This window comes from Bos mutus, chromosome 16 (assembly GCF_027580195.1).
Source record: "Bos mutus isolate GX-2022 chromosome 16, NWIPB_WYAK_1.1, whole genome shotgun sequence".
Taxonomy (NCBI): domain Eukaryota; kingdom Metazoa; phylum Chordata; class Mammalia; order Artiodactyla; family Bovidae; genus Bos; species Bos mutus.
This window is the reverse complement of record NC_091632.1, coordinates 4,254,241-4,270,119: the sequence shown is the minus strand read 5'-3', so window position 1 is coordinate 4,270,119 and position 15,879 is coordinate 4,254,241. Positions and strand designations below refer to the sequence as shown.

At 48.1% G+C, this 15,879-nt stretch overlaps 1 protein-coding gene across 2 annotated transcripts; it reads left to right on the top strand.

Annotated features, from left to right (window-relative positions):
• The first annotated feature begins 2,477 nt into the window (after positions 1-2,477).
• C16H1orf116 (chromosome 16 C1orf116 homolog) lies at positions 2,478-14,541 on the top strand. Of its 2 annotated transcripts, XM_005891648.3 has the most exons (4): positions 2,478-2,649; positions 7,586-7,771; positions 10,100-10,277; positions 11,398-14,541. In XM_005891648.3, the coding sequence occupies exons 2-4, from the start codon at positions 7,667-7,669 to the stop codon at positions 12,906-12,908; spliced, it is 1,794 nt and encodes a 597-aa protein (XP_005891710.2). In that variant the 5' UTR covers positions 2,478-2,649; positions 7,586-7,666; the 3' UTR covers positions 12,909-14,541. The 2 variants fall into 2 exon arrangements, with proteins under 2 accessions (XP_005891710.2, XP_070240698.1); XM_070384597.1 differs by lacking the exons at positions 7,586-7,771; positions 10,100-10,277 and having other exon boundaries at positions 2,497-2,649.
• The last annotated feature ends 1,338 nt before the right edge of the window (positions 14,542-15,879 follow it).

Here is a 15,879-nt window from a genome sequence, read left to right as displayed (position 1 = left end):
GCCCAAAGAGGAAAGAGTGAGTTTCCTCAATGAGGAGGCTGTACTGAAAAAGGAAATAAACTAGTTTCTTACAGTGGAGAAGATGACTGTACCGCAGCAGCACGCAAGGACGGAGAAGTGAGGAGATGGATGAGTCAGGGGAGCAGGACTGTAATTAGACTCCACAGTCAGGTCATAAAATAGGAATTCACATACAAAGAAACAACATACACTCCTATCAAGTGATGACCTACATCAACCACAGAGCTTTAGTCTCTCAGGTGCTTCTAACTTTGGAAATCCTCTTTCCCATAGTCCAGGCCTCCTTCCCAATTCTCTTGGAAACCCAGAGACCTGATAATTCTCCTGCACCAAAGTAAAGAAAGCAAAGAAAAACCAAGCAAGATCCCAAGGAAAACATTTAAAGATATGGAGAGTGAAAAACACCACATTCAGAATAGCGATTTGTTTCAGCTGGACTGTATGTCTATTTTGAGGAGGCAGGAAGGAATGGAGGTGCAAAGTTTTTAAACAACCTCTACTGTAATGTTAATGTTCTATTAGGTATAGTGCTGTTTGTTATGCCAAAGTATCTGAAATATATCATCATTTTCAAAAAAAGAATTTTTTTGAAAAAAGGAAAGAGAGCAATAGTAAGATCATTTTGTCTATGTCCCTACTTCTACCTGGGAAAAGATAGGGCCCTTCCTAATTATTCTAATTTTACTATAAACTGAAAAACTGTTCACAAACAAGACTATGCCTCCTCTCATCTTTGAGGTTAATGCTCATAGGTCAATTCATTTTTTTTAAGCAAGTATTCAAATCGCACACCTATGAAGCTGGATCAACTTCAGTGACTGAATCCTTGGGTGTAATTCTAGTTGCATTGAACTGATTTGGAGATGCCCTTCCTGTTTTGTTAGTATCATGACATCATACATATTTGAATGACACATTAGGAAGAGAGATCATCAGTCAGCTGACTAAATGCTCAGGCAGCTCTGTTATCCACATGCACTGATAGGTGCTAGTTATTCCAGGCTTCCTCAAACCTCCTTTCTCCTCACTAGTCCTGCCCTGCCTCTTCTGTACTTTAGCCCCATGATCAGTGCCCTTCTGCAATGATCACAACTGCAGAGATTACACAGGGAAAAGATGAAAGTCATGTGTCATTCTTGTTCTAAAGGACAGAAACAGCTACAGGACAGAAATGAGGCAAGAAGGGTGAGTCTAGTTATTGGAGTTAGACCTGCACATTATCTGTGTACTTCACGTTTCCTACTTAGGATTTTTCTCCAAAATAGAGAATGATTGGTATCATATTAATACAAGGCAAACTTAGCATCATACTGCCTGAGTTGAAATCTGTGCTCTGACACGTCCTAGCTACATGATCTTGAGCAAGTCATTTCTCCTTTCTGTAAAAATTTGTATAATAATAGTGCCTACTTTTCAAATAAAGAATAAATGAAATGATGTATGAAAATGCTTAGCACAGCACAATTCCCAGTGCATAGCAAGAGTTTTAACAAAATGTTGGCAATTACTATGTGCATTGATTGTAATTTTTCTTCCTGCCCTTTGGTATCAAGGATACCATATATCCAGGAAAATCCAGTTTCCAAGCAAAAGGTATATCTGGTGAAAGTGATTGCCATTCCTAGAGGAAGACTCCTTTCTGAAAGCTTTGGATTCTCTCACCTACTATCTTCGCCCTACTTTCTTCCAGATCTTTTAACTACAGGTACCAGAAATCTGCCATTGGAAGGAGATAGGAGTTACAGAACTGATTGGTAGCTTCTTTCGTTTTTATTTCTTCATATTCATTGCTACCTTCCACACACAGCTAAAAGACTAGAGACCCAAACGACGGCGTACATGTTCTCTCCTTCAAGGCTGTCCGGTCCGTTTTTTCATCAGAATAGGGATCTCCTGAGAGAGAAAACAGTTTTATTTCCCCCCGAAGGTCTTTGTCACGGTGTCTCAGGGCCAGCGTTCCTGTCCTTAGACGCCTTCATCCGTGGTCCTGAGTGGAGCTGCTAGGATTATGAGCTGCTGGGAAAACACTTAAGGACGACAGTGTCTCTGAAAGACTGGAAAAGCGACTAGCAAAACTGGTCACAAAGGATTTTTACCTTGAATAATTCAGGGGAATACTTCGAGAAGAAGAAGGTAGTTACAGATAGAAATTCAAGCTTCATACAGGCGCACGGAAAAGCACACTGCCCAGTGGACTGCGTGTCTCTGTATCAACTGTATCAAGATTTTTAAAAGGGATAACAGGCCATCTCTTGTCCAAGCCTCAGCCCAAACCAGCGGCTCCTCCTCCCGGCCCTTGGCTGTGGTTAAAGGCTCTCTATTGGCTCTCAGCGAGGGAAGGAGGGCCGGAGGCGATTGGCCAAGTGAGCCGACCCCGCCCGCGCCCTCCCCGGGGAAACAGCTGGAAGCAGACGAGGGGAGGGAGGCCAGGGATTGGCTGGGAGTCGGGCTGGGTGGGGTGAGGCCGCGCGGATGAAGCCCTTACCTGTCCAGGTGAGTCAGGAAGAGGTCAGAAGACGAAAGCAGTAGGAGACTGGGCACGCTACCTCTGTCTCCGTCTCCGTCTTCGCCTTTGTAATACGAGGGTATTCTCTTCTTTTCCTCTCTTCAGTCACCCGCCCATTGAAGGTGAGTTAATTACTAACCAACTATTGCTTACTCTGCAGCAAGAGTCGGGGTCTTCGTGGGAAGTCAGAACTACAGAGTTGAGCCCTTTATAACTTTCCTCTCTCTTCCTCAACTCTCTGAGTCCAGTAGGGCACCAAAGTAGGTTGATAGCTGGAGACAGAAGTGCTTTTCTGGAGACCAGGGCTGAGACGCGTTTGTTTATTTTTTTTATTTCTTTTTTTCATCTGCCTGTTTAGGTTGGATAAAGCATATTGTGCAGGCAACAAGAAAAGAATACAGGTTTGCTTTAGAAATTTCCATCTCTGCACAATTGAAATTGAGTTGTGATTTTGGAAGAGAATATTTAGAGTAGACGGAGTAGAAATGGAAAATCGCCCAGGGGAGGAAAAGTGCTTTGTTTTTCCATTTTATTTCTAACAGGAAATTTTCCCATAGCTTTATCAACTCAATGTCTATCTTTATTTAAATAAAAGGTGCGGTGTGTGTGTGTTCAGTGTGTGTGTGTGTGCACGTGCGCGTGCGATAATGGAGCTCCTTGTGGAAGGGTGTGTAAGGTGTGAGCCATGCTAGGTTGTTTGTAAGGCGATGTGAGGTTTGGTTACATTGGAAAAACTCCAAGTCAGGTTACCAGCTCATCTTTGGAAACCCACGGATAATCTGGTTACAAAGTCAAGCCTATTTGAGTTCAACCTCATTAAATTTCTTACTTTGCCTGTTAATAGACACAAGAACTGGCAAACTGGAAGCTACTCAACTGTGCCAGGGCCCCACCCACATTAATACTTCACCAGAGCATGTCAAATCTAGTAGGAATTCCTATTAGAATGCACTGTGGCAAGGTCCAGAGAGGAGAACCAGACCAGTGCTGTGGTTTGCTTTGCGTTCTTTCAGGTGTCCCAATTGGCAGTATGTGTGGCAGTCTCCCCGCACATGGACACAGGGTGTAGAAGTCAAGTCAGAGTAATAAGTCAGCTCTCCGTCATCTAGCTTGTGGGGGTTAACACTCTCTTCCTTAACTTCATGCCTTTTCCTCCTGCTTCCAGAAAAAAGGAAGTGGGAAGATCTAGTGTCAGGATCCCAGAGCGTGGCACACAAGCCCTGAATGAATATATTGGGTTTCTTCCTGGCACCTGAACCTTTAGGCTCTAGTTCAGCCCACACCCCAGAACCAGCCCGCCAAGCTCACTGACTGAAGGCTGCCACAGATGGTGACCTTGTCAACAATAAAGATGAGCTGTGATATCAAGCAAAGCTCTTCTGCACAGGGGATGTTTCCACCCCACTCTCTCTAACTCCACTGGTGAAAGAGGCAACTATATAATTGCCTAAACTTACATGGAAACCTGCCCATGTGCTTGTGGAGAGGGATACACATACAGTGCAACTTTTAGTCTTCTTGGCCTTCTTAGGATGTTCTCCAGCCCAAGGCACATTTGACTGGTCAGCAGGAGAACTGGAGACCTGGAGATAGGAAATCTCTTTGACCACTGGGGAGAGAGATGAGTTCTTAGAGGATTTTGGGTGGTTTCATGGGAGGAGGGTGGCAAGAGGGCCTTCAGATTGTTCAGGAGGTACAGAGAAGCCAAATAGGAGTGAGGCTGAAGCCCTCTTCCCACCCCACCCCGTCCAGACACCAGAATGCCACATGCCATTTTTTTACTCTCCTCCAAGGCTTGGCTGGCTTCAGGGAGTAGTTAATATTTAATATGCCTTTGCACGGGTGACCCTGATACAGGCTGTGCACATCTCTTAATCCATTCCTTTCTCCCCTCAAGCTGCCCAAAGAGGTCAGTATTGAAAGATACCAAACTCTCACCTTGAGTGTTTTGCCTGTTGCTCCACTTATCAAGTAGAAATACCACAGATTTCAATGGCCGCCCTGAAACAACCCCCAAGTTTCAAGGTTGTAAAGTTGGTGGGAGGAAATGCAGCATCCAGGTCAGGTCAGCCTGGTGAGGGAAGGAGAGAGAGTAGGAAGAAGAGAAGGCGTCTTCACAGTTCAGACTTTGGGGATCAGAACACTGGGTGTGGAGAGGAGGTGGAAGCACATTGAGGCTCATTCGGCTTTGGTTTCAGCTTCAGGTTAATCTCTGTGGTGATTCTGTCGTGCTTACTTGAGCATCAGTGGCATTTAATGTCATTTCTTTACTCTGGAAATATGTGTTGTTGGGACAAAAAGCTGAATTTTCAAAAGAGGATGTTCCTGGGGTTTTCCGTGTTTAATCAAGGGTGGCCAATGGTCCTTTTTTAGGTACATGGCCCTCTTGCGTGTGGAAAGCCTTTGTGATACCCTCTAGAAGGGCTGGGAGCCACAGGCTGTCCCATACATGCAGTTACATAGATCGTTTCATACTTCCCATAGGAAGGGGTTAGAAAGAACCCCAGATTTCTTAGCTGTCATATGGAGAAAATATCACATCCTGCCTAAGCTAGCAGTTTAAAAAAAAAAAACTCAATTAGCATATCTGAAAGCACTTTATAGACTATACACTACTGTGTTTTTTGAAGCAGTGCTGTTCATATTGTTTCTATCTCTTCCAGCTGCTTCAAGCCATCCTTGGTTCCAAAGTGAGAGTGTAATAGGCTTCCCTGGGAGGAAGGAGAGGCTAGCAAACCCCTGTAAAGTCTGATGCATGCTTGGAAGAACAAGGCAGTCATTTTTCTCTGAAAGGAAAAGGCAGCATCTGCTCATCTGTTCACAGAGAACATTCCATTAATTACAGTGAGTCACTTTTAACAGTTACTGCCCCAATGTTACAGATAGGAAAGCTAGAGCCAATAAAACAGACCCTTGGACCTACACTGACTTCTTGGAAACAATACCTTTGTTTTAATAAAGTTTTGCATGCCCTGGGCCTACTGGGGCTAATAAATGTTACTGTGACTGAAGGTATTTCCCAAAACTCCATTAAGGCACATATTTTCTGGGAAATAAAATATTTGAAAAAGAGCTTGCAGTAATAGTGTATAAGCCAAAAGAGAGACCTTCTAACAGTGCAACTCAGTAGACTCTAGAATGAACGACAAGTGTCTTCATCTAGCATTTTTTGAGTGCCTTCTATGTGCCTAGGCTAATGGATGAGAGATGAGGGATGGATCCTCTTTGTTGGTCTCAACCCTACAGAATGTTAGAAATGAGTTAGTACCTTTGGAAGTCAGTGACCTAGTCAGTCATTAAGGGATAGACTAGCTGAGGTGACTGAACTTCACCTCGCATGACTTCTCACGTTTGTTTCATTGGGGTTTTGGATAATGGGGAACTAGTGAAGGAACTTGTGAAGGAAACCCAGGAGTTATCTTCACCCATGTTGATTCATCACTGCACTTCATCTCTGTCCCCTCTGGTCCCCTCTCTGTCTCCTAAGAGGCTCTGGGCCCTCGTGAACTATACATACCTTGCTCACAAGGGATTGACCCTCTTCCTTCTCCATTGTTCTGCCCCTCCCTGCCTGTGGCACTTGGGGACCTCCACCCCAGCAGGAGAAGAGCTCTGGGAGGCCTTGTGCTTGTCAGCTTGAGGTGCTTGGCAGGCTGACTCCCCCAGCACAGCCCAAACCTGACTTTGGCATTGGAAGCAACTGTTGGTACAGGCTGAAAAGACAACCTTCCCTAGAATCTGAACCCCAAATCTCAAGATGTCAAATCAAATTCAGTTTTCCAGGACATTTTTCCTCTTACTGGGAGCGTAGGAAAAGACGGTAGAAAATAAGACATGGCATTGTGAGGAAAACATGGATTCAGAATCCAACAAACTATATTCTAATTCTAAACTCTTCCCCCATGTCCTTTCTTGATCTTGGAACTGTCTTTTAATCTTAATTCTTCTAGAATTTCATTTTAACATGGGAGAGTCACCTTTGGCCTTTCCAACTGTGGTGGAGTTTTCCCCACGGACAGGCATATGAAAACCCCCAGGACTTCCTGAAGACAGATGGCACTAACCTTCCTTTGCTATTTCTGTTGGCACAATGAAATTGAAGCCGTTTTTTCCCTGTGAGTTGGAGTTGGAAGGAAGCTACCTAGGACTTTGCTCTTGTTCAAGACAGATTAGGGAACCTCATTGGGAATACGTGCAGCCTCAGAGGGGGTGATGCATGAGAGAGGAACTAGGTCTGTGTCAACCATTGGGGTGCCGTGCACACACCTCCCAGACTTGGGTGATGATGGTGGCTGTGGTGGGACCCATCGCGATGATGTTGATGATGTGGCTATGGTAGCAGCTGACAATTACAGGGCTGCACACTGCACAAAGTGTTTTAAATGGAGTATCTCATTATAAATTCATGACAACCCTTTGAGGTAGGTACTATTTTGCCCCTGTTCCTTTAAAAAAACAACAACAGTTTTGTTTCCCTTGCTTCAGTCTACTTTGATCCAAGTTGGATCTTGTCTTTTTCTTATTACAAAAACAGTAGTAGTTACTCATTTATTCCTAAGCATTTGCTAATTTACTACCAACTAAACTGTGCTAACTGTTCTCATTTAATCTAATTATTATTAACCCTATTTAACGAGGAAAAACAGACTCAGAGTAATTTGCCTCAAATCACATCACTGTAAATGTTGGAACTGGAATTGGAACCCAGATCCAGCTACTCTTCAGAACCCAAGGTTTAACCCCTGTAATACCAATGCTAGTAATGAAAATCTAGGTTAAGTTCCCTGGTTCAGAGAAAAAAAGTGACTGAGAGAAACGATGGAGCCTCCCTTCTGCTGACCTGCTTCTCCACCACCTACGTCCGTCCTCCTGCACGTGTGTGTCCAGCTTGTGTGTCCCTGGTGCAGGCTGGGGGCCAGGGTCTGGGCATGGCTGAGCATGGCCCTTCCAGCTCTCTGCTTGCTTGGTGTCCCGGGCATCATGCTGCTCCAGGGCCTGGGCAGAGCCTCGCTGGAGCCTGGCTCAGCTCACACATGGCTTTGATTCTTCTCTTTTCAGGCCCAGCCTGGGACATTCTTCACTTCCCTTCACTTCCCCTCTGGGAGCCCCTTTCACCACCCCTGCACCTTGCTTCAGGCGATGCCCGAGAGGGAGCTGTGGCCAGCAGGGCCTGGCTTGGAACCCGCGACCCGCGTCGGCAGCTGCGACAGTATGATGAGCACCACCTCCACCCGCTCTGGATCTGTACGTACTCTCTCTGTCTGCAGCCTGGCCCGCTCTCTGCACCCTGCCCTGCCCTGCCCTGCCCTGCCCTGCCCACCACCATCCTTGCTCACTGCTCCTTGTCTTTCATCTTCCTCGTCAGGGAGTGAAGCACGCCAGGCAGTATTTTGCCTGAGTCACCCCTGCTTCTATAGAGAATAGGGTGGGACAACCCCAGACAGTAATAAGACAAATGAGACTTTTTCCCAGTTCTCATTAGGTTGGGAGGTTTAATTCAGATGAGAGAATGGGTCAGTGATCTCAGGCCACAGTGAAAACAGAGTGTAGATCCCTGTGGATTCCTCAAGTCCTCTGCAATGAGCAGCCTCACTTCAGTCTTTCACAAAGATCAAACAGCACATAGCAGTTAAGAGCCTGGGTTCTGGAGCCAAGCAGATCTGGGTTCTCTATATAGAAGCTCCATGATCTTGGGCAAATTACTTTATTTCTCCAAGTTTCAGTTTTAAGATAAGGATAATGTTAATCCTGAATTCATAGGGTTCTTGAGAGGAATAAATGAAACACATGTAAAGCATTTAGTACCTGCCTCTATCTAGAAAAGAAATAACCTATCTGTAAGTAGAGAATTTGTGACATGTAATAAGTTGTAGTTTTTCTGGGCATGGATTTAAATCTCAATTACTATAAGATTGGTGTCAAAAAATAAGTCTGCCCTATGTCCAAATATAAGCATTCTTTTGTTATAGGTGCTTATCACATACATGATAACCCTTGATAATGTATACTTTATTGCTCTATATCTTATATGTAGAGATATTTCAAAGTTTAAAGATCATAATGATCTCTACTGAATGTTGAAGATGTTTAGTTGGTGAGTTTTAATACGTAAAAATGGAGTAGAAAAAGCAGCACATAATGCACAAAAGCTGAAAGTGCAGACAATCTGTATATAATTTCTTTTTGACCCTAGATGATGGGGCGACAGAGATAGCTTCCTGTCTGTTAGGCAGAGACCAACGTGAATAGTTACATAGCACTGGACACAGAATGTGGCAGGAGTTAAAGGTTGTCAAAATGAATCACCCACAAAGGAGAAATTCAGAGCTGGAGTCTTGGCAAGACTATTTTAGGAAGAAGAGGGCAATAAAGAAGATTTTGTTCACAGAACCTCTGGAGCCAGCATCAAGGCTTCTAAGGGCTATATTTGGGACTTCCCTTGACATATAGGCCTCCCTCAATCAACTGACAGATGACTCCTTATGGAGCCTGAGGGACTGGAAAAGTCATTCCAACAACCATTTCCCCTCTGCCTGAGATATTTTCAGGGTTTTCTCAAAATCTTTCCTGGCCATCTGAATGAGTCTGAAGAATATATAACTCTGCAGTGACTCAAACATTAGGAAGAAGGGTAGAGACACTAGGAAGGGACTCAGGCCAAATCTCCTGTATTCCCATCTGCCCTTTTTGTCCTCCCTTCAACCTTCAACTTTGGAGAACAGCTATTCAATGGATCTTCCTGGCTTTGCAGAACACGGCAGTAAGAATCTGAAATGGCCATAACCTGTTCTTCCAAACATGCCTGTGTGCTTTTTCATAATAAAAACATGTATCTCAATTTCTGCATAATATTTAACACTAAGTTGCTCTCCCCTCTCCCTATACCAGTCTGTCCACCTTCCTGCCTTAAGTTAATATTTGCTTAAGAAATGCACACTTTTTTTAATGTTAGCCAGAGCCAAATGCCATCAGGAAAGTAAATACACAAGGGGAAGAAAAATTCTGCGTGGAATGCATTTCAAAGTCAAGTATAAATTATTTAGTGAATTTATCTGTGACCAGTCATGCCACTGTTCCTATTGGCCTGGCAGCGAGTAGTTGACTCTCTTTCCTGTTTGTTCTCATACTGTCCTTGACATGCCAGATCAAGGATGCAGAAGTACTTTGAAAAGTTCAAAGCAATACCATTTTAGGTATTGCTTCAGGTTTAAGATCAAATCATTATGTTATACACAAAGTTGAAGTACTTGACATAGGTCACACAGAGGAAGTAGAACCCAGGACCTTCTAATCTGCCCATAAGCGTTCCACCCAGGACTTAGCAAATGAAAAGCCCTTTGCAGTCTGCCTGCCCAGCTGTCAGAGCTGGGTGCCAGGGGGACCGCAGCCCGACAGGCTCTGCCCTCCTGGTGCTTGCGGCTTCAGGAAGCAGCTCCAACAGGTCTGCAGAGTGGCATGGTGGGCAGATGTCCGGTTCTTCGGCATTCCTTCCCCAAGGCAGGGTGGCTCTTGGGCCCCACCAGTTTCTGGAGAGCTGCCTGTCACAGCTCCCCCGCCCTCTCCTCACTCCAGAGTGACAGCAGCTACGACTTCCTGTCCGCTGAAGAGAAGGAGTGTCTGCTCTTCCTGGAGGAAACCATTGGTTCCCTGGACACCGAGGCTGACAGCGGGCTGTCCACTGAAAAGTCTGAGCAAGCCACAACTCCCCAGGGTCCCCGAGCACTGCCCACGACCCAGCCTGCCCCCCAGGGTAAGACAGACTGTCTAAAAAAAACAAAAAAAGACTACATCCTCCTGGCCGCTTTCCCTCTTGTCTGCCCTCTGCTCTAAGAGTCATGGGCAGAAGAAGGAACAAGCACTCTCCTCTCTACTTGTGGTTAGAATAAAACCTTGTCCCTGGAGGGAAGGAGGGATTGTCCAAGATAGCTTCTTGTGCCTTTGTATGAAGTATCAAAAGTCTAGTCTGGTTGGCCCTGGAAAACCTGAGTCAGTCTGGGGAGCTAATCTGGGTGACCCAGAGGATGAGGCTGCAGGAGATAAGAAGAGGGAGGGGCTCCCTTAATTTCAGTGGGTGGCACCTTGAGGGCCTTGTGAGAGAGTGTGGAATGATGTTGCGGCTCAGTAGATGGAGACAAAGATGGCATGTGAGTGTGGCCATACATCCCAAGAAGACAGTCCCATTGGTATTAGGACTGAAATCACTTCTTCATACACTTGGCAAGTATTTATTGACAATATGTTAGACCCTCTGTCTGTGGTGATACAGCAGGAAGTGGGGACGTGGGACTGCCCCTGCTGCCTGGCGCTGATTTCCTGGCCCAGTGGGCCTGATGCTTGTGCTTACTCACTGGAAGGGAAGAGCTCATATCACCCTGTGGCGCAGACACAGCTGTGGCCATTACAGAGTCATCCAGGTGTTTACAGGAAGTGGAGGTGGAAAAAGGCAGATGCCTGGTGAGGCAAGAGCAAATCACTTGTTGATGCTGTTTAAGCTCAGTGCTTTCCACTGGACTCAGTTACCTAGGAGCCCCAGGACAGCGAGAGGGACTGTCCTGAATCCCAACCATCCTGTATCTGTAGAGGTTAGGAAGAGCCTGAGTCAGGGACACAGAGCTGTCTGGGCTGCCCTTTGCCCAGCCACCAGGAAATCCTAACCCTTGGTTGAAATAAATCTGCTAAGATTGATCTGTTGTCTAAATAATATCCAGACGAAAGCGTTGTCCTTCAAGAACAAAGAGACAACAACAACAAGCAGACAAAAACCCATCCGTTGCGACTTGGAGATCAGAGTGTGGGAGGTGTTTTCTTTCCCCTTGACACCAGGGTTCTCACTGCCTACTCTTCTTCACCTGTCCCCCTGACTCTTACAGGACATCCAGAGGAAATAACTGGCCAAGGACCAGAGCCAAAAAGAGTGACTCCATTCAGCTCAGCTCATCCACCTGGGCCCCAAAGCCTGGGCCTCAGGTCTGGCTCCTACAGCCTCCCCAGAAATATCCACATCAGCAGAAACCAGAACCTCAGAAAAAGCACCACCCTGACTAACAGCCATAATCCAGGGGGATCCGAGGGACTTGTCTCGGGACCTGAGACAGAGCAGGTCAGCCAGAGCCCTGAGCCCAGGCAGACACTGGCCACACCCCCAGACGCTGCCCTTGAGCTGGACGGGGCACTCATCCCCCCACCGGAGGCTTTCAGGGACACTCAGCCCCAGCAGCGTGGGCAAGGCAGCCTGCCCAGAGGACCAGGGCAGCTGAGCCCCAGGCCCCAGGTCCACCCATCACTTAGCTCCCAGAGACACAGGGAGCCTGCTCCAGAGGCCATGTCCCAAAAAGCCAGTGAGAAAGGTTCAACCGGGGAACCTGCGCCACCTCGGCCTCTTCCCCTGGTGTCCTCTCGGGATGCAGGCTCTGGAGATGCGGCCGTCCTGTCAGGGGGCCATCCAAGTGCCCGGCCGGCCCCCCTCACGGCCCCTAAGCCCCGGAAACTGCCGCCAAACATTGTCCTGAAGAGCAGCCGCAGCAGTTTCCACAGCGACCCCCAGAACCGGCTGTCCCGCCACTCGGAGGCTGCGCCCGGGGACCCCAGCCCCGCCTCGTCCTCGCTGCAGGAGCAGAGGAAAGCACGCAGGGAAGCACTGGAGAAGCTGGGGCTGCCGCAGGACCAGGAGGAGCCCGGCCCCCGCTTAAGTAGGCCCTCCTTCAGGCTCAAGGAGACTGGCGTTCAGGCCATGTCCCCGGCCCCAGCTCAGGTCCCCGGAAGGGCCCCGGCCGCTGCACCCACGCAGGGCCCTTCTCCAGGGAAAGCACCAGCTCTGGCCCAGCCGCCTTCTCCAGGCAAGGTTCTGGTTCCCGCCCAGGAACCCACTCCGGGGACAGCTCCAGCTGCCAAATCCACACCAATTCCTATCCCGAAGGGCCCGCGGGCACACAGTCCCCTGACTCAGCGGAAGCCAGACTCCGGGCTAACCCTCCAGGAGAGCGGCGTCCCTGGCCTCAGACAGATGAGCTTCAAGTCCAACACCCTGGAGCGGTCAGGCATCGGGCTGAGCAGCTACCTCTCAGCCGAGAAGGCTCCCAGCCCCCAAACCAGCACCTCCCTGGAAAAAGGCTCCTTCCTGGACAGGATCTCGCCCAGCGTCTTGCGTAATTCCCGGCCACGCCCAGCCTCCTTGGGCACCGGGAAGGACTTCGAGGGTATCCAGGTGGGCAAGCTGGCTGACCTGGAGCAGGAGGGGGGCCCCAAGCGCCTGTCTTTCCAGGGGCAGAGCCGAGACAAGCTGCCCCGGCCCCCCTGTGTCAGTGTCAGGATCTCCCCCAAGGGGGTGTCAGATGAACACAGAAGGGAGGCGCTGAAGAAGCTGGGCCTGCTGAAGGAGTAGGCCACTGGCCACCAGCCCCAGCCACACAGCCCCGCCCCGCACCCCACTGCCCGGGCTGGGGCCCAGAGCTCGACTCGGGAGCTGCATGGGGTCAGCTCCTCTCCAGTGGTCTCCTCTCTCTGGGAGAGAGACTGGAGCACACATTTATATTCAGAGAAGCTGTGCCAATGAAAGTGAAGTCGCTCAGTCGTGCCCGACTCTTTGCAACCCCATGGACTGCAGCCCACCAGGCTCCTCTGTCCATGGGATTCTCCAGGCAAGAGTAATGGAGTGGGTTGCCATTCCCTTCTCCAGGGGATCTTCCTGACCCAGGGATTGAACCCGGGTCTCCTGCATTGCAGAAGACGCTTTACCGTCTGAGCCACACGGGAAGCCCTCAGTGCCTGCACAAATGATCCTGAAGAGGATTTCCACAGGAGGCTATGCGTGTGTGTGTGTGTGTGTGTGTATTATTCGCTGTACATATCACTGATGCTATTTATATGACACAAGGAGTCATTGCTCAGAATTCTGCTCTGGTTGAAAATTTTCTTATGTCGGGTAGAGTTCAGCCTAGAACTGAGTGGAAAGGCATGGCTGAGCCTGAGAAAAATAGTCAAATGAGACAATAGTTGTACCCGTGACATTAGGCAAATGCAGGGTCACGTGAAACGTGGGTCCCTCAGAATCCCGGCAGTGGATGGAGACTGGCTCAGCCCTTGCTGGACTCCCCTCTCACTTCTGGCCTTCTGGACAGGGGCCCACAGCCAAGGAGTCTGTCTGCAGCCCTCTCTCACTGTCCTTAGTCCTGAGGATCAGACACCTCCTGACACTCTTGTTGGTCTGTGGAGGCGGGATGAATGTCTACACATCACACTTCCCCTGGGGAAGGTCTTGTCCTTGGGCTTGTTAAATTCAGTAATAAACTATGACGGGCCCTGACTCCGAGATCCCTGTTTTTCCTGCTCTGGATCTCCCATCTGCACAGGACTGAAGCCAGGGCTGGGTCAACAGTGAGTTAGGAACTCAAGCCTAGAGACATTGTAAATACCAAGAAACTCTTGAAAGCCTTTGTCTATGTGATTGCAAGTTATTTTTTGATTTCCTCAATTCCTATGGAAAATCAGCACATTACATTCTCTGCTAATTATTTATTTATAGACTGTCAGAGCTGGGAGGGACTGTAGAGACACTCTAATCCAATCCTGTTAGGGAAGGGAAGTGACTCATCATGGTCACTGTGCCATTAGTGACAGAGCTGACATCAGAGCTGGGGCTCCCATTCCTGCCCACACTGCAGGCCCCTCCCCTCCAGCAGGGCCCTTGTCCATCCACACAGCACCCTCAGGACCGGCAGTCACCAGCAGAAGTCTAACCTGAAAGCTCTTCAAGCTCTAAAGTGTCTTCTGAAACAGCAGAGATTAAATGTTCAGGATCATATTTAGTGTTGTGGCTTCTTATTTAATTTGGGAAAGTAGTCATCTAATGACTCATATTAATCCCAAATTCCCTGACCAAGTCATGCAACTTGCAAATACACCAGAGGGTACTGTGGGTAGGTGGTATGGGCTTACGAATACAAGCCCGGAGATTGGACATAGCTGGACATAGCCCCTGCTTCCCCTTAGGAAATAAATACTGTTCAGAGACGTGACCTGGTTGGAGTCCACGATGCCCAAATATGGGGGGCGGATAAAGGGAAGCAGGTTGAAAGTGTGCCCTGTAGGTCTGCTGAGCATTTCTGGACCATGTCCTTAGGACCCAGCACATCAAGGCTCAGTGTTTCTGAAAATGATGAGAGGGTTAAGGTAAGGACAACAAATGACTGCACCCTGCTCTGGCATGTGGGGTGTGGGTGCATGTGAGGTGTGGGTGTGACAGTTTCTGTATACACTCCACACACACACACACACCCAAAAGCCTACCACCTTGCTCCTACCCTGGGTGAGAACCAGGCCTGTCACAGCCAACAGGGTCTCCCATGATGGGCTGAGTCACGTATTACCTCAGAACCCCCCCACCCCAGCCTCCAAGAGAGAAGGCCTTTCCTGCATGGTCCACCACAATGTATTGGGTTGAACTGCTTCTTAAGATGCAACTTGATGAAAGCTCACTTTATTTTTTATTAATTTCCGTGATAAACAGGGAAGCTTGGGGCTAGCTCTAAAGTATGACTTGGTAGGAACCTGGGGCCCTGGCACCAACACAAGGCTGACTAATATGGGTTGGTCAGGGGCTGCTGCTGCTAAGTCACTTCAGTCGTGTCCAACTCTGTGCGACCCCATAGACGGCAGCCCACCCGGCTCTCCTGTCCCTGGGATTCTCCAGGCAAGAATACTGGAGTGGGTTGCCATTTCCTTCTCCAACACACGAAAGTGAAAAGAGAGGACTGGAGTGGGTTGCCATTGCCTTCTCCGTCCAGTTGCCAACTCAGTCAGGGGCACCTCCTGTTAAATCCCACTTCCTGGGGAGGGCAGCTTCTCTCCCAGACACAGCAGAGTTACACACAGCCTACCCTCCTGTTCTGTATTCTCACCCTGCCCAGTTCCCCAAATCTCCCAGTTTGAGATACTCCCACTCCCCTCCCTGTGGAGAACCATGCTTTCCCATGTCCTCGGCCTTCAAAGAGCATGTTTTGCTCTAAGGATGGTCTTTGGGATTCAAGGATTGCATAATAATTGAATGATATATAAATAATATCCAACAAATAATTGGATAATAAATCCAAAGCCAGTTGTTCTCATTTTGAAGAAGGTCAAGGGGACTCAGAGAGGACATCCACCATCCTGAATTGTATCCATCTTCTTATTCCAAATAGGATTGCTCTTCATTCAGCTTGAACTGATTGAGGAAGAGCTGGAAGTGGGGGTCAGGGTTATTCTCCTCCATTTTTGAAGGATTTGGGGCAGAAGTTTGTAAAGGTTATTCTTTTGATTTTAAAAGCTACAGTGACAACTCTGTTTCCACATGGCCTTATTTCTCCGCTATACCC